This window comes from Rana temporaria, chromosome 11 (genome assembly GCF_905171775.1).
Source record: "Rana temporaria chromosome 11, aRanTem1.1, whole genome shotgun sequence".
NCBI lineage: Eukaryota > Metazoa > Chordata > Amphibia > Anura > Ranidae > Rana > Rana temporaria.
The window spans coordinates 116,690,537-116,709,839 of record NC_053499.1 but is presented as its reverse complement, the minus strand read 5'-3'; the positions used below and the strand labels follow the sequence as shown (position 1 = coordinate 116,709,839).

Below are 19,303 nucleotides of genomic sequence, written 5' to 3'. Positions count from 1 at the left end.
CCTGTCTGAAGCCTCGTACACACGACCGGTTTTCTCTTCCGTTCATGGACGGACACAGCATCCTTTGACAGTAGGGTTATATCCGCTTCCTTTAGGAGATTTTAGGCAGAAAAAAAGCACTTTAAGTGTTAACAACACATTCCTCAGTGCATCTCCTCCCAGGGGGCGTGGCCCCCCGGGTATAACCCACACCCTGCTCTAGCAGCCTCAGTTTTTCCTGCCTAACGACAGGAGAGGTCAGGCACTCTGGAGTCCTGTACTCTGGAGATATTTTTCTTGCGATTTTTCTCGCTTTTTATTATTTTGTTCCTGCATTTTTTGAATCCTGTGATTCTTCTATCAACAGCCGACTGGGTGACAGGCTGGGTCTTGACTCTTGTAGTCCCCCCATGTTCGGGCATCGAGCGTGTGCCGGCCCTCAGCTCAGCTATGGGACGTCCACGACAGGCCCCGTTGCTCCAGGGGCGGCCGGGGAACATTTTGTTCTAGGGCACACATATGACCGGTCTTTTATGGCTTTGTCACAGTGTGTCTGGCCGACAGCCATGCCGTTTAGCGGACGTTGGTTCTGTCTGGGATACCTCCAGCCGGTGGTCGCAGGAAGGGTAAGTAGTGGCCCCTTGCTCAGGTAAGTGGTCTGGCTGAAATTTTCCCCTGGGAGGTCGACTGAGGGCTTGCCCTGCTTTCCTCTCTCCCTTATTTCCTCTCCCTCCTTTCCCATTTTGGTAGCGGCTTTGAGGGGGGGTTTTCTGGGGTCTCTGGTACACCTGGACCTGTGTGCGTAGCGGGGGCTGAGAGTTTTCACTGCAGGGGCCTGTGTGTGTTCACTACAGGGCCTTTTTGTGGCTGTGGTGTGAATTTTGTGCTGTGCTGTTATGCTGTGTCACTGTCTTTTTAAATGCGCAACGGCCGCCATTTTGCCGGAGTCACGCTTTATATTGCTCGGCGGCCATTTTCTTGTGGTCCTGTGCTGTTTTTTACACATTCGGCGGCCATCTTGGGATTTCGTTTGGCCTCGTGTGGCCGCTTTAGCGCTGCAGAAAAGACCGCGAATCTGCCTGAGGGACAAACGCAGCGCAGCCGGCTTCTCAGCACACCTTGGGCTCCTCTCAGACCGTGCTCCACCGGGTGAGGTGGTGAGTTTCCCTGGGGGCCCCCATACTCTGTAACGGCCGGGAGGTGACCGTGGGTATTTCTGCTTTGCACTTAGGTGACACAGCGGGTGGCATTATGGAGTCTGGAGGTACTTCTTCCCCCTGTAAGCCTGAGTTGACCCTTGCTGCCCCTCCCCCCTGCCACATCTGCTATGGCAATGTCGGTGGCGTTTTTTTTTGCCAGGTTTGAAGCGACTGGTGGCCGGATGGGGGGTATATTAGCGCCCCCCTCCCTGGCCTGCTTCTGGGGATATCTCTGACACTCTGTATTGACAGATGATGCGGGCTTAACCCACGCGCACAGTGAGAGCGACTCTGATTCAGGGTCGGTTACTGATTGGAATTGTTGGAGCCATTTTTTCTGCAGGCGTGATACTCAGTACTTGAGGATGGGGCGGGGGCACCTGCTGTGCCAGTCCCTTTTGGGTCCCGCAAACTGCCACGCACTGACAATGTTTTCCTTGTGTTCCTTTTTTGGGACAGTTTGTTCTACAAGGAATGGGATACGCCGCAGACAGTTTTTGCATTGCGACCCGTTATCCCTTTGTGGAGGACCTTTTTAGTAAAGTGGGTCTCTCCTCCATCCGTGGACCCTCCCGTGTCCAGGTTGAGCTAACCACCATGTGGATGGGGCTCCTGCCTTTGAGGACCCCGCGGATGGGAGAATGGAGGCTGTTGCCCGCTCCATCTTCGCGGTAGGGGGTTCGGCTGTGAGACCGGTTTTGGCCGGGGCTCTGGTGTCACAGACTGACTGTACGGGCAACGTTTTTTGCTGCAGGAGCTGGAGGCTTCTGAGACCTGCAAGGACATGGATGAACAATTCGTTCTGGGTCTAAAATTTGTCTGTGAGTCGGTCCTGGTTACGTTCTTGCTTTCCAGGACTTCCGCCTATGCGGTGATACTGCGCCGCCTTGTGTGGCTGAAGTGCTGGTCTGCGGACTAGTCCTCAAAGAAGGCCTTGGTGGATTTGCCCTTTAAGGGCGAATGGTCTTTTGGGGCATCCCTGTATGGCATCATTAAGGATGCCACGGGTGGTAAGAGCACACTGTTCCCACAGTCTGGGAAGCGCTAGGGGCCTCGCCATAAGCAAGGGCCCTCCTTTACTACCCCCAATCGTTTTTTTCGCCAGCCCTGAGCGGTGGGGGAAGGTTTGCAAGGTGCTAAAACCCCCGCTGTGGGGCAGTAGCGCACCTGGTACCGCAAGCCCAACAAGTCTGCGGACATACCTGCTTCCGCCTGAAAGTCTGCCCCCGCCCGTGTCTCGGGTGGGGGACGGGCTTTGCGAATTCGCGGCTCGGTGGAGGTCTCTCCTCTCCGACCGTTGGGGTTGCAAAGTAGTTTCCTCAGGGTACAAGATAGAGTTTCTCTCTTGACTACCAAACAGGATTTTTTCCCTCCAACCTCTGGCTTCCTCCGGTTCGCCGGTTGGCTCTGTCAGGGGCTGTCAAGGATCTTCTGGTCGGGGGAGTGATTGTGCCAGTTCCCTCGATGGAACAGTCTCAGGGGTTTTACTCCAATCTGTTTGTAGTCCCCAAGAAGGACGGGGTCCGTCCCATCCTGGACCTCGGGGCCCTCGTTTGTTTTGTCAAAGTGCAAAAATTCAGGATGGTGTCGATTCACTCGGTAATAGCGGCACTCCATCAGGGGGATTTTCTGGCGTCCTTTGATGTCATGAACGCGTACCTGCATGGTCCCATATGCTCAAAGCACCAGAGATTTCTGTGCTTTGCAGTTGGGGAGGACCATTTTCAATTTGTGGCCCTCCCAATTGGCTTGGTGTCGGCACCACAGGTTTTCACCAAGGTGCTCGTCCCCATACTGGCCCTGCTGTGACAGCAGGGGTTTGTTATCGTGGGGTATCTGGATGACATTCTCCTACGAGCTTCTTCGGACTCAAAATTAGTAGAGGACGTGTCTATCACGTGTCAGACTCTCCAAGAGTTCGGCTGGCTTCTGTATTGTCCAAAAGTCAGTGTTGATTCCGTCTCAGGGACTGAAATACCTAGGACTAGTCCTGCATTCCGCCGAGGCAAGCGTTTTTCTCCTAACGGAGAAACTTCAGACTCTGCAATCGGCAGTGCAGCAGTTGTCGACCCAGAAGTGGTCATCTCTGCGATTCTACATGAGGGTTCTGGGTCTGATGGTGGCCTCTTTCGAGGCGGTTTCATATGCCCAATTCCACGCCAGGGTGCTACAGAGGGAACTGTTGTCACGTTGGGACAAGCTCCCGTCATCTCTGGATTACCAGATTCAATTGAGTCAACTGGTCAAGTCTCCCCTGGTGTGGTGGCTGGCATCTCCGGTGCTTTGGACCGGAAAGCTGTTTTCTGCCGTGCCACTGGACAGTGGTCACGACGGATGCCAGCCTCTCCGGTTGGGGGGGGGGGCGTTCGGGGCACCCAGTCAGCCCAGGGGTGCTGGACTCGGGAGGAGTCCCGCCTACCGATCAATATTCTGGAGTTTCGAGCAAACAAGCTGTGCCTTGCCAGGTGGTCCCTGAATCTGCAGGGCCGACCGGTCAGGATCCAGTCCGACAACGCCACGGCCGTGGCGTACGTCAATCATCAGGGAGGCACACGGAGTTCAGCTGCAGCGACGGAGGTCGTTCACATCCTTCGGTGGGCCGAAAGGTCCGTTCCGGCTCTATCGGCAGTGTACATTCCGGGAGTACAGAATTGGCAAGCCAACTTCCTAAGTCGCCTAAGTGCCAAAAGTGGGGCACTCCGGACGTGGACCTTCTAGCGTCCCGTCTCAATCTGTAGGTGCCACGATTCGTGGCCAGGTTTAAGGACCCGTGGGCGGACGCGTCAGACGCGTTGGTGCCTTGGGTCACTATCGCCTAATTTACACCTTCCCTCCTCTGAAGCTTCTTCCTCGCCTGCTGCGCAGAGTGGAAGCCGAAGGGATTCTATCAATCCTGATCGCCCCAGATTTGCCGCGTCGCTCCTGGTACGCGGACCTGGTGCATCTGGTGGCAGGCGCCCCCTAGCGTCTTCCCCTGAGAGAAGATCTTTTGTCGCAGGGTCCGATCTTCCACCCTGCTTTACAGTCGCTGGCTTTAGCGGCGTGGCTGTTGAGAGCCAGGGGCTGAAGGACTGAGGCCTATTGGGCTCGGTGGTCTCTACCGTGCTGCGTGCACGGAAGTCTACCTCACGTAGGATTTACCATCAGACGTGGAAGGCCTACATCTCTATGTGTGAGGAGATGAAATGGCACCCTCGTACATACGTCCCGGATTCTGCTGTTTTTAGGGCAGGGAGTGGATCAGGCTCTCGCCTTAAGTACGGTTAGGAGTCAGATTTCTGCTCTGGCTGTTTACTTTCAGCGACCCTTGGCGTCGCACTCCTTGGTGCGTACGTTTGTTCAGGGGGTCTGGCATGTGGCTCCTCCGGTGCGCCCTCCACTACCCCCATGGGACTTGAATTTGGTCCTTTCGGTGCTTCAGGATGCTCCCTTTGAGGTTTTTTGTTGACTGTCACAAAAGGTGATTTTTTTTCTGGTAGCAATTACCTCGATCAGACGAGTGTCTGTCTGTCTGTCTGTCTGTCTGTCTGAACTGGCGGCCTTGTCTTGTAAGGCTCCCTACTTGGTCATCCATAAGGATGAGGTGGTACTGCGGCCACAGCCATCTTTTCTCCCAAAGGTCGTTTCGGCTTTTCACATTAATGTGGACATTGTTCTTCCATCCTTATGTCCTCAGCCGAAATACAAGGTGGAGGCCACTTTACATCCTCTGGATGTGGTTCGGGCCCTAGGAGTGTACTTATCTGCTACGGTTCCGTTCCGGATGCTGGACTCACTGTTCGTGTCGGTGGCTGGTCCTACAAGAGGAGGGACTGGCAGTCTTGTCGGCCACCATTTCTAGGTGGATCCGACAGATTGTGCTTCAGGACTATGCCCTGAAGGGGCGGGCGCCTCCCTTTCGAGTTATGGCGCATTCGACCAGGGCGATCGGGGCCTCTTGGGCTTTCCGGCATCAAGCCTCTGTGTTACAGGGGTGTAAGGCAGCAACCTGGTCATCGATCCACACTTTTTCAAAGTTTTACAAGGTGGATGTGTGTGCATCTTCTGATGCCTCCTTCGGCCGCAGGTGTTACAGGCGGCAGTTTATGGTTGGAGTTCCTCCGTTGAGCAACTACGTTTTTTTTGGGGTGTAACCTGGTTTGCTGTGTTGTTTTCCCACCCCTCAAAATTTTTTGACACTGCTTGGGGACGTCCCTACTGTCAAAGGATGCTGTGTCCGTCCATGAACGGAAGAGAAAATAGTATTTTTGTACTCGCTGTAAAATCCATTTCACTGAGTTCATGGATGGACACAGCACCCACCCCTCCTTTGTTTGTACTGCATGTTACGAACTGAGGCTGCTAGAGCAGGGTGTGGGTTATACCCGGGGGGCCACGCCCCCTGGGAGGAGCTGCACTGAGGAATGTGTTGTTAACACTTAAAGTGCTTTTTTTCTGCCTAAGCTCTCCTAAAGAAAGCGGATATAACCCTACTGTCAAAGGATGCTGTGTCCGTCCATGAACTCATAGAAATGGATTTTACGGTGAGTACAAAAATCCTATTTTCCCGGCAGGAAAACTGCCAGGAGACCATTTGACCTGCTCTCTATTATCCCGTCGGGATTCGCAGCAGAGTGTTTCCTGCCGAGAAAACCAGTCGTCTGTATGCTTACCTGTCCCAGGTAAACCCACGCATGCTCGATAAGAGTCTGACGCATGCGCGGTAGCATACAAGTTTAGTGTGGGGTGTAGCAAGATGGCGGCGACGGCATTCCCGGCCGTGTGTACAGGGCCTGACTTGTGAATATTTTTCTGACTCCAGTTCTGATATGTTACAGGAAAGAGCAGGTGATCAATGCATTGGCTTTGGTCACATGACAAAGCGCCAGTTTGATGTCAAGTCAAATTACATTTTGGAAAAGAAAAGGCAACATTTTTAGCTATGTCATAGTTTTTTACTCACAGTATGGGATATATAGATTTGTTAATCTAAGTTTGCATTTTAAAATGTTTTATGTCTGTTTTAAAGTATTGTATTTGTTCTGTTCTTTTTTCTCAGGCAGCAAGCTCTCTGGGAGAGATATATGGGTACTTTACGATGCTGTCTTCTGAAAATGTACCACAACTAACATACACTGGAACATATTTATTCATGGCTGTAAACTCAAGTAGACTTCCATTGATCACATGACAGATGACCTGTACTGAGAGAGAAGCTGCCAGTGCTATCCTGCTAATGAAAATGCTATATGCTTGGCTGTCTCTGATTTTAACATGAAGCATGCCAAGTCAAGAATTTCAGCGAGGAGCTTAGATTGAATCAGCATGACACAAACAAGTTTAGCAATGGCAGCCCACATATTTTTTTATTGATTTACATCTCAGAAAAGAATATGGCACTCTTTAATATCTGTGTCTTATGTACCTGTTAATGTGTATGTATGTGTATATATGTAAATATAAAACATATATTGATCCTGTTTCTACTTTTTTTTTTTTTTTTTTTTTTTTTTTTTTTATAAAAGTTATCTTAAAATAGACCATTTGTTCTTAAAGGGTTATTGTCACTCAGAAATGCGCTCAATTCTAAATAAGTGGAGGGTACTGACAAGTCTTTGTGCCTCCAGTCCAGCATTCTAATAGTAATCTTAAAGCATATTGATGGTAAAAAAAAATTAAAAACCTATATTTATTTATACATTGTAGTTCACTTATTTCTAGTTTACTCCTGTTATTCTGAATGATCTTGAAGTTTGTAAACTTACTTTATAAAGATCCCAAACACCAGGGTTACCAACCTCCCGTAGCATTTTTTTTTTTTTTTTTTACTGACAAAACATGGTAAATTTACTGGCAGATCAATGCATCTGGATCTATGAATATTGGGATGATGGTACAATTTCAATTTATTTGTATTTTCTAAAAATGCTAGAGGTTAAATCTATTTTCGATTGTTAGGTGGATAACACACCTGGGCCTGGTGTCTGTACGGGACCTATCCACAGGGTTCACGAGGCGACAATTGGCACTAGCCGCCATTCTCGGTGGCCAGTGGTACTCCCCTCCACACACTGTGTAGTCTAAAATTTCCTTCTGGACACACTACCTCGTATGTATATTTATTTCTACAAGTCTATGTATTTACATTTTTGTGTTGTAAGTCAAGATTGACAGTTTGTTAAATGCAACATGGATCTATTAGGAACTGCCTGGACAGGCTTCATGACCTCAATCCATGCTCATTGTCTTACCGCTAATGACAGAGTAGCCAAATATTTACTGTATGTTGTCCCCATACCATTACTATTTTTTGTTGCTATATACTTTGTTGTCTGATAAATTGTCATTTTCCTTGCTGCCAGCATCTTTCAAATGTAAGGTGCTATTTACGTATGTATCTTGATTTCATCGTTCCTGTATTAAGATTTATCGCTATTTGCATGTATATACCTGTATTACTATATTTCTACCTACTAATGTTTAATTACACATAAGATCATGTCTCCTGCCTAAATCGTCCGCCCCCCTCCAATGCGCCCATCCCACTTTGCGACCTTCACTTTCGCTGTGTGGTTCCGCCCTCACCCATCCCCTCATGCTCCTTCCCCGCCCCTTACTCTTCTGAATTTTTGCCCATACATATGGCTGAGCTCAGATCGACTTCAGCCCATAACTGGAGGTGTACGGGCGCATGCCCGACGTCCGCGCGTATTGACGTTGGCGCCGCCGCCATACGCCCGCCCCCTTGCAACTTGCTAAGTCTAGTCCCAGCGAATGACGCGAACAGCGTCACTCCCCCACATTATTCGTCAGGTGTACTCACACGCCCACCTGCGTGATGACGCTGTGGGTTCGGCGTCCACACCTGTCATGTATTTTTCATTATCTCAGTCTATTTTAACATGGAGGTGCTCCATGTTTGTTGCAACTGAGCCCGGGTCCCAGGACATGTGCATCACTGTGCACTCTACAGTAAGTCTGCCTTGTTGTGCGCTGGACATCTAGTATATTGCCTCTTTTTCCCATTCATTCTAATTTTCTTTTTTACCTTGTATGCTTAGGTGCTAGCGCTGTGATCAGCAGTGTTTTGGTAACTGACCTAACTTCTCCATTTATATCTTGGTGTTCACTATCCATGGTTGGATCACAATATATTATTTTAGTTGTCCTACTAAGCGGGACCTCTGGTCCTGGGACCCTCTCTTTATCACTTTGATATGCTCTACCCTCTGGGCAACCAGGTAACAATACACCACCCCCCTTTTTTTCACTTTTGTTTTAGTGATTAGCCCAACAGGGTTTTATCCTTACCTGTTTTTGGGCTATCTTTGCTATGCATGCATTCACCTCCACTTTTGGCATGTCGCCTTCCTTTTGCATGTGCCCCCCCTCCCAAAACCCCCCCTCTTTCCCTCCCCTTCTCCCCCCCCCCCCTCTGGGCACCCACGTTCACATTATTTAGGCACATAGCCTTATATAGCTAAGTATATCATTACCCATGATACATACCTATATTAATAGGTTCTCCTCAAGAATTTTCTTGGCTGTTGTGCGAGTCATCAACTCTGTGGCCGCTTTGGATTTTTTCGGGGCCTTAGGACGCTGTGCCTTTAGGTAGGAGACATGATCCTCAATTCCCCTACCAACAATGTTGTACTATGTTCTCCAGGGGCTGTCTACCATACACCCCCTGGTTAAAGCTGTATTTACATTTTTGATGTTAATGTACTGTTCTTGTATTTTAATCTGTAGATTGTCTCCTGACGAAGCGATAATAATCGCGAAACTAGTAAGAGACCCGAGATTTTCTGTCTCATGGCTTTAACTCTTCACCTTAACATTCCCCTCCCTGTCTTAGGGATTGCACGTTTGGTGATGTGATTGCTGTCACGTTATATGTATTGCCTTTTAATTGTCTATGTAGGATTTTAATTACTTTTCATGTATACCATGTCAATAAATGTTTCTAAATTTACCTATGTGATAGCTCTGGTTTGAGTAGAGTCACTTTACCTAGTACCACTATAGTCCTCCCCGCCCACTTTCCTTTGTTGGTGTTTCAGGGTTTGTGGGGATTCCCTGAACCCTTGGACTATTCTATGAATATTAGGATGATGGTACATTTTCAATTTATTAGTATTTTCTTAAAATGCTAGAGGTTAAATCTATTTTCGATTGTTAGGTAGATAACACACCTGGGCCTGGTGTCTGGACGGGACCTATCCACAGGGTTCACCGAGGCGACTATTGGCACTAGCCGCCATTCTCGGTGGCCAGTGGTACTCCCCTCCACACACTACTCTGTGTAGTCTAGAATTTCCTTCTGGACACACTACTTCTTATGTATATTTATTTCTACGAGTCTATGTATTTACATTTTTGTGTTGTAAGTCAAGATTGACAGTTTGCTAAATGCAACATGGATCTATTAGGAACTGCCTGGACAGGCTTCATGACCTCAATCATGCTCATTGTCTTACCACTAATGACAGAGTAGCCAAATATTTACTGTATGTTGTCCCCATACCATTACTATTTTTTGTTGCTATATACTTTGTTGTCTGATAAACTGTCATTTTCCTTTCAAGATGCATACGTAAGGTGCTATTTACGTATGTATCTTGATTTCATCGTTCCTGTATTAAGATTTATCGCTATTTGCATATATATACCTGTATTACTATGTATTTCTACCTACTAATGTTAAAACGCGTAGCGTTTCCAGACATCCCCCTACGGTGGCCCTGGGTGTGTTTTGGTGGGATTCACGGCTTCAATCCTGAAGCTGCGCTCCTCCTGTAAGTGTCGTTGCAAGGGCTTCCGCCCGTGCGTCTGACTCTTACGCATGGCACACATGCAAACGTCTGTACTGACGTCACACGCACTGCTCTCACCAGCGACGCTGAGACACGGAGTCTGCCTGTGTGGGAGAGGCACGCCATGTTCAGACACATAAATAGGACCTTCCTGCTTCCAGCGATCACCAACGCTGGGTCCCGGGACTGCTGTGACTTTATCCAGTCTACAGTAAGTCTTTCTTCCCTATCCTTTCCTTGAGTCCCACCTTCCTACTCTCAGCCCGCCTCCCTCCTGGACATTTTTTTCTTACCACTAATTACACTCTCTACCTTTTCTCCCTCCCTAGGCATCAGATGCTAGCATCATTACCCTGATGCTACCATGGGACCTTCGAGTGGCCCTGCTTATCCCATATATTATCACTACCATCACATGTTGTGCTGAAACCACATGCACTTTAACAGGTGCTACTATTGGGCTCCTGCTCCCGGGACCCCCCTACATATCACCACCTTTCTTGTTATCAAGGTACACTGATCATTATCTACCTTTATCCTCTTCAACTTTGTTTCACCATCACTCCCATCCTTCCCTACACTTTCCGCTTTCCCTCTCCCCCCCCCTTTTTTTTACCCCCCTCCTTCCCTCTCTTCCCATCCCATTTCACTCCCCAGTTCTGCCCTTTCCATCTCTCTACCCTTACCCCTTTTTTCCTGCCTTCTCCCTCCCCATTTCTCACCTCCCGTCTCCCTTTCCCCCTCCCCCTTCCCCCCCCCTCCCAGACCCTCTTCCCCCCCCCTTTTTCCCCCTCCCCCCCCCCCTTTTTCCCCTCCCCCCCCCCTTTCCCCCTCCCCCCCCCCCTTTTTTCCCCCTCCTCTCTCCTTCTCCCTAATTGCACCCACAACCTCACTATCACCTACCAAATTTTACTCACGCGTGTTCACACATTCCCCTCTCTGCTTCAGGCCAGCTGAGTAGATGTTAACTTACATAATCTTATATTATACATATTAGACTAGCAGGATACTCCTTCCATGTGTCTCCCCTGGCTACCGCACGGGACCCTGTAGGGTTACACCCACTGTTTTCATCTTGGCGGGACCTGTCTAGGTGAGCAGCTCAGCCCGATGTTTCCCCATTTAAATGATGTATTGTTTATGTATTTTATTATTAATTGATTGTTTAATAATTTTTAGATTTTCTCCTGAGGAAGCAGAATATTCAGCGAAACTAGTTGAGACTGTCATAACCATCAACCCATTGTGTTTTTCTCCCTACCTGGGGACCTTCAGTATGGTGTTGTCCTTGGTTATCATGATTTTAATTGTATGATTATATTTGTCCATGTTTTGAATAGAGTTTTATTTTTTGTTTTAAATATTTACTCTTATTTTTTACCCATGTACCAGTACCGTGATAGTCCTAATTGGCCCATTCCTTCCCCCTTGGTTCTTTGGTTCGGGGACCTTAGACCCAAAAATGTTCTATATTCTCAGGATGATGGTACCTCATTTTTTAGTATTTACATATCTATACACATGAGATCATGTCTCCTGCTTAAATCGTCCAACCCCCTCCAATGCGCCCATCCCACTTTGCGACCTTCACTTTCGTTGTGTGGTTCCGCCCTCACCCATCCCCTCATGCTCCTTCCCCGCCCCTCGCTCTTCTGAATTTTTGCCCATACATATGGCTGAGCTCAGATCGGCTTCAGCCCACAACTGGAGGTGTACATGCGCGACGTCCGCACGTATTGACGTCGGCGCCGCCATACGCCCACCCCCTTGCAACTTGCTAAGTCTAGTCCCAGCGAATGACGCGAACAGCGTCACTCCCCCACATTATTCGTCAGGTGTACTCACACGCCTACCTGCGTGATGACGCCGTGGGTTCGGAGTCCACACCTGTCATGTATTTTTCATTATCTCAGTCTATTTAAACATGGAGGTGCTCCATGTTTGTTGCAACTGAGCCCGGGTCCCAGGACATTTGCATCACCGTGCACTCTACAGTAAGTCTGCCTTGTTGTGCGCTGGACATCTAGTATATTGCCTCTTTTTCCCATTCATTCTAATTTTTCTTTTTTACCTTATGTGCTTAGGTGCTAGCGCTGTGATCAGCAGTGTTTTGGTAACTGACCTAACTTCTCCATTTATATCTTGGTGTTCACTATCCATGGTTGGATCACGTATATTACTTTAGTTGTCCTACTAAGCGGGACCTCTGGTCCTGGGACCCTCTCCTTATCACTTTGATATGCTCTACCAGAGATGTATTTAGGTTTTGTGCTGCCCTAGGCCTGACTAAACTTGTGCACCCCCTAATTTAAATATGACCCACCCCTTCCTGTCAAGGCCACACCCCTTGCGGTTTAAGACCCACCCTGAAATTTTCAAGTGGGGACACTAGTTCTGATGGCCTGGGGGGGAGGGGGCAATAGATTTCCTTAATTTGCATAGATTTCCTCTCACTTCCTGTTTGGCTATGTGACAGGAAGTGAAGGGAAATCTCTGCAATTGAACAGGGATGGTAAAAAATTTGAAGCGACGCACCCCCCCCCCCCCCCCCACAGTTGCAGAATGCCAACCGCCCACATACTGAAAGCAGTGCGGCCGATTTATGGGGGTGCTAAACTAATTTGCCTAACAGTGTAGTGTAAGCTAGCGGAGACACTGTCCGTGTTGCCCCCCCCTGCAAAGTGCTGCCCTAGGCCTGGGCCTTGTTGGCCTAGGCCAGGATACAGCATTGTGCTCTACCCTCTGGGCAACCAAGTAACAATACACCACCCCTCTTTTTTTCACTTTTGGTTTAGTGATTAGACCAACAGGGTTTTATCCTTACCTGTTTTTGGGCTATCTTTGCTATGCATGCATTCACCACCACTTTTGGCATGTCACCTTCCTTTTGCATGAAATGGACAATGTGTGCTTCAACTGCAGACCTTCAGCTTTAATTTGAGGGTATTTACATACAAATGCCTCCCACTTTTTAAGGGACCAAAAGCAATGGGACAGATTAACCATCATAAATCAAACTTTCACTTTTTAATACTTGGTTGCAAATCCTTTGCAGTCAATTACAGCCTGAAGTCTGGTACGCATAGACATCACCAGACGCTGGGTCTCATCCCTGGTGATGCTCTGCCAGGCCTCTACTGCAACTGTCTTCAGTTCCTGCTTGTTCTTGGGACATTTTCCCTTCAGTTTTGTCTTCAGCAAGTGAAATGCATGTTCAATCAGATTCAGGTCAGGTGATTACTTGGCCATTGCATAACATTCCACTTCTTTCCCTTAAAAAACTCTTTGGTTGCTTTTGCAGTATGCTTCAGGTTATTGTCCATCTGTGCTGAGAAGCACTGTCCAATGAGTTCTGAAGCATTTGGCCGAATATGAGCAAATAATAATATTGCCTGAAACACTTCATAATTCATCCTGCTGCTTTTGTCAGCAGTCCATCACCAATAAATACAAGAGAACCAGTTCCATTGGCAGCCATACATGCCCACGCCATGACACTACCACCACCATGCTTCACTGATGAGGTGGTATGCTTTGGATCATGAGCAGTTCCTTTCCTTCTCCACACTCTTCTCTTCCCATCACTCTGGTACAAGTTGATCTTGGTCTCATTTGTCCATAGGATGTTCCAGAACTGTGATGGCTTTTTTAGATGTTGTTTGGCAAACTCTAATCTGGCCTTCCTGTTTTTGAGGTTCACCAATGGTTTACATCTTGTGGCGAACCTTCTGTATTCACTCTGGTGAAGTCTTCTCTTTATTGTTGACTTTGACACACATACACCTACCTCCTGGAGAGTGTTCTTGATTTGGCCAACTGTTGTGAAGGGTGTTTTCTTCACCAGGGAAAGAATTCTTTGGTCATCTACCACAGTTGTTTTCCATGGTCTACCAGGTCTTTTGGTGTTGCTGAGCTCACCGGTGCGTTCTTTCTTTTTAAGGATGTTCCAAACAGCTGATTTGTCCACACCTAATGTTTTTGCTATCTCTCTGATGGGTTTGTTTTGTTTTTGAGCCTAATGATGGCTTGCTTCACTGATAGTTACAGCTCTTTGGATCTCATATTGAGAGTTGACAGCAACAGATTCTAAATGCAAATGGTACACTTGAAATAAACTCTGGACCTTTTTTCTGCTCCTTGTAAATGGGATAATGAGGGAACACACACACCTGGCCATGGAACAGTTGAGCAGCCAATTCCTTTTGGTCCCTTAAAAAATGGGAGGCACATAGACAAACTGTTGTATTTCCTACACCGTTCATCTGATTTGGATGTAAAAAGACTGAAATTAAAGCTGAAAGTCTGCAGTTAAAGCACAGCTTGTTCATTTCATTTTTAAATCCATTGTGGTGGTGTATAGAGCCAAAAAGATTAGAATTGTGTCGTTGTCCCAATATTTATGGACCTGACTGTATGTATAAATTCAGTTTTACAGTGTTAGTTCTTGATCTGTCCTGGAACATTTTTAAGATGGATTGTCTGTTGGGCTTGCACTTGACATAGTCAGACTTCAACAACATGCACCTTACAGGCTTGAAAACGTACTAAAGACTCCTATATTATCTTTGTTGAAGGCAGAAAAACAATACTTTAAAACTATGTATAATTTGTCAAAAATAAAAATGATACGCAAAAAGTGAAGATTTGTTATGTTATTGGGAAGTTAAGAATGTTAATTGTGCCTATCAGTATCCTGAAAATGTACTTTTTGTCTTGAATTCCCCCTAAAAAATAGCAGTAATTTCCTAGTATTTGAGGGTGGCTAGCAGTCTCATAACTGTTTATCTGCAATGTGAGAACTAAGGCACTGCTAGTGTCAGAGGATTTGGAGTGAGAACTGGCGATGTCACTTCTGTGCTGCTCATTGTTCTTGTTGTTGAGAGCAATTGGAAAAAAATCAATAATGATGGGTGTCCTTACAGAGTGAAGCAACCCTATGCCGGGTTTCCGGTCAAAAACCAACCAAAGAACTATATGAGACACTGATATGATTAGGTATGCTGAGGAACCTCAAACACTGGGTGAACATACCATACCAGCAATGTAGATAGCATTTTTAGTTTAGTGCAAGCCCAATATTCAGAGCGGCAAGGCAGGCACACTAAACATGCCAAAGTAGCAAGAAATGAAAGCTGAATTCCTGGTATAGACTTTATTGCATAAGATGCATTGGTCAAGTTTGGACCAATGTAAGTATGCATATGCCATACCTGTGTGGGGCCGGCTGTGGAAGCTGAGACTCGATGTAGTAGTTGTTGCTACTACCAGTGAACCCCCTCTCTTCTGGGTCCCATACTGCTGCCCTGCTGCATAGTAACCACCACAGGGGTCACTTACTGTCTCTGCCCTCCTCTTCGCCTCCTCCAATCAGAGAACACCCTGCATGATGCATCCATTGTGAAAAAAATATTCTGTGAATTGCGCCTGTGCCGAGAAAATAACCACATGTAATTGCTACACAACAGAGCATACACTTGTCATGGAACCCAGAAGACTGCGACGATCACTGGTAGTAGCATTGACAATTGGTGCAATTGACAAAATGGCTTGTATTTTTTACACTGTGTGCAGGGTGTTCTCTGATTGGATGAGGTGAAGGAGGGCAGTTACGGTAAGTGACCCCCTTTGGTTATTATTCAGCAGGGCAGCAGTATGGAACCCAGAAGAGAGGGGGTTCACTGGTAGTTGTGGCAACTTACTACAGTGATTCTCAGCTTCCACAATTGCTCCACAGATATGGAATGTGCGTACTTACATTGGTCCAAGCTGGACCAGTGTAACTATGCAATACAATCTATACCTAAAATTCAGCTTTATTGTAGATTTAAAATAAAACTGGACAACATTAAGAGCCGGTTCACACAGGGGCGACTTGGGATCCGACTTGAAGTCGTCTCAAGTCACGCGACATGTCAAATTACATTGAAGTGAATGGGAGCCATCTTAATGTACACTACTGAAGTCGCTCCGACTTCAGAAAAGGTTCCTGTACTACTTCAATCCGACTTGTAGGTGACTTGTACCCATTGATTTCAATAGAAGTTGCCTCCAAGTCGGATCCCCTGTTTTAACTGAAGCAACTTTCCAGGAAGTAAAAATAGTTTTCTCGGCAAACCCCTCCCTCCCACAGAGCTGATTACTCTTTGATTGGCCACTGGCAAAGTCCCCTGTCCTGGAGGCGACTTCAAGTCACTCCAAGTCGCGCTGTGGTTCACACTCAAGTCGCCCTGAGGTCGCCTCGCAAAGTCACGCACAAAGTCGTGTTGCCCCTGTGTGAACCGGCTCTTAGTTTGCTAAAGTATTGTGTATCATTTAAAAAAAGAATACAATTTATAATACTACTTTTTTCATTCCTTGTTCCTTCTGAAGCCATGTACACACGGCCCAGAATCTCGTCAGGAAAACAACGTTGTTTTTCCTGATGAGATTCTTGGCAAGAATCTCTTGCCGGCCGAGTGTACAGACACTCCATTCAAAAGAACCGTCGTTCTTTTGAATGGAACGTACGCAGTGACATCATCATCGAGCGCATGCTCGTCACATTGGATGCCGTCATCTTGCTACACCCTACCTATGCCTAGGAAGCTACTCCGCATGCGTCAAAGTCATTTCAAACTTGCGTGGGTTTCTACGGCGACAGGTAAGTATACACACTCTTTTTTTTTAGGCAGGAAAACACTGTCGAGAATCACAACGAGAAAATAGAGAGCAGGTTCTCTATTTTTCTCGTCGAGATTTTGGGCAGTTTTTTTGACGAGAAACCTGAAAGCCTCGTACACACTTGCCGAGAAAACGGTGCGTGTGTACGAGGCTTAAGGCTGCATTTTCCTACAGCGTTTTGAATTGCAGGCCCAAAAGTAGCCCCTGAAGTTCTTTGGGGCACATGCTTCCTGAGATGCAGAATGCCGCGCGTTTTATCGCAGACCCGCGATTTGAGGTGTCGTTCAAATAAATGCGAGTTTAGCGATTTGTCATTTACACATCGGCGCAATTTAAAACGCTGTAGTGTGAATGCAGCCTTGGTGCTGCTGATCTTTTCCACCCCCTTTCTATCAGCATGCACTTACTCCAAGATCAGCTGCATGTACTCTGGAGCATCTTATGGATAGTGACAACAAAGGACCATGCCTCCACACTGTGTGTCAGCATGGCAACTTGTAGCCCCCATTGGGGGCGCGTGTAAGGTGACAATTCAGAAGCACAATTGTGAGTCAGTTGTCACCCCATAACTTAAGGTGCCAGGAAATGGACCTTCATGGCAGGTTTACCATAGTGAAAACTGTAGATTTAAAAAGATTGCATACAAAGTTTAAAAGTACATGAACACGTTCCAGCTTGTATGCGATTTTTCTGTTTTGGTTTAGATCTACTTACAAACCGCCCGTATGGCCCTTATTGTGAATTTTTGTACTATATGTGGAATTCCTGCACCCACCCCTGAAATTAGAGAAAAGAGAGAGACAAATCTGCTTGTCACCTGGGATGAGTGTGACTTTGGACACCACTGGTCATGTTGACAGATTGTGTTTGACATCTACACGTTGGGCTTCCTTGTTGTTTTCTTAATATCGGTTTTCTGTTTTGCCTTCTGCACTCCTCCATCTCCTAATGTAGATAACAGGTTATCACAATCTCAGGCTTCACTGTAAGTCTAGTAGTATAAGGAGGGAATTTTATAGAGTGACAGCTGTGCCTTGCTCAGACCACCCAGCCTGCATACACATTTGTTATGATCACCTGCTTCCACCGGCCTTGTGCCCAACAGCCTTGTGGTTACTGTTCCTATATCAATATTCTGTTTGATCTTTGTTTATTTTAAGTTATATTGGGATTCCTTGGTAACTGACCCTGAATGCCTAGAATTCCTTAGTGCCCCTTTCTGAGCCACTTAAAGTATATATGAACTCAAAGCAGTATTAAACCCAAAAGCAAATTCTTTGACTCAGACCAGTCTCAAAAAATCCCCATAGCAAGCCTTAAGCCCCGTACACACGATCGGACCTTTGTCTGACCAAACTCACATCGGAATTCCGACGGAATTCCATCGGAGTAAAAGAGAACATAGGGCCAGATTCATAAAGATCCGCGGCGGCGTAACGTATCGTCTTTACGTTACTCCGCCGCAAGTTTTCATCGTAAGTGCTTGATTCACAAAGCACTTGCGTGTAAACTTGCGGCGGCGTAGCGTAAAGCCGTCCGGTGCAAGCCCGCCTAATTCAAATGGGGCGTGTACCATTTAAATTAGGCGCCTTCCCGCGCCGAACGTTCTGCGCATGCTCCGTTTGGAAATTTCCCGCCGTGCTTTGTGCGAAATTACGGCGCCCGACGTGTTTTTTGAACGACGACGTGCATAACGTACTTTCGTATTCCCGGACGTCTTACACAAAAAAAAAATTTTAAATTCGACGCAGGAACGACGGCCATACTTTAACATGGATGGTGTAATTTTACACCATCTAAATAGCACTCTTAACCTTACGACGGGAAAAGCCGACGTAAGAGAATGCGACGAACGCGCGTACCTTCGTGGATCGCAGTAAACAGCTAATTTGCATACCCGACGCTGGAAAACGACGCAAACTCCACCCAGCGGCCGCCGGAGAATTACACCTACGATCCGAAGGCGTACGAAGCCGTACACCTGCCGGATCCTAGCCAAAAGCCGTCGTATCTTGGTTTGAGGATTCCAAATCAAGATACGACGCGGCAAATTTGAAAGTACGCCGGAGTATAAGCAGATACTCCGGCATACTTTTTCTGTGAATCTGGCCCTCTATTCTTATGTTCACTGTATCTGCCCATATATGCTGCAGTCTACATTAGCATTGTTCTGATAAAAGAGTTTATTTTTTGCCATTTTTTTTTTCTTATATGCATAAGGAATGTTTTTTTATTATGGTGGCGATCCTAAATACGGGATGTGCAAAAACTCAGGAAACCTTGTGTCACGTATGTTTGAGAAATGTACTGTGTAAAAGCATATATGATATGTTTTGCATTTTTAACTGCTGTTTCAAACAATAAAATGATTGGAAAATAAATCCAAAAGCAAACATTTATTATTTTGCAGCTTACCAACTCTTATGCCCCGTACACACGACCGGTTTTCCCATCTGAAAAAGGTGGAAAACCTTTGTAGCTGATGTGAAATGGACATTGTTTTTGCATTTGTTTTTTTATTTCTATTTTTGTCTTTTGAACTTCTACCTACTTTGTCAGGTTTGTGTACCTATATTGCACTCACTTATTTGCACTTTGTTTGCATCACTACATGGTTGCGCTAGGGTGACCACGTTTCCCGGATTGAAACTGACACAGCCACCCCCCGGG

At 46.8% G+C, this 19,303-nt stretch overlaps 1 protein-coding gene across 2 annotated transcripts in view; it reads left to right on the top strand.

The window, feature by feature from the left end:
• LOC120917537 (FGF1 intracellular binding protein) overlaps window positions 1-6,632 on the top strand; it is a 52,386-nt gene extending 45,754 nt beyond the window's left edge. For both annotated transcript variants that reach the window (XM_040328903.1, XM_040328904.1), the window contains exon 11: window positions 6,217-6,632. In XM_040328903.1, the coding sequence (XP_040184837.1) occupies window positions 6,217-6,286 (70 nt within the window). In that variant the 3' untranslated portion in view covers window positions 6,287-6,632. The remainder of the gene's footprint in view (window positions 1-6,216) is intronic.
• The last annotated feature ends 12,671 nt before the right edge of the window (window positions 6,633-19,303 follow it).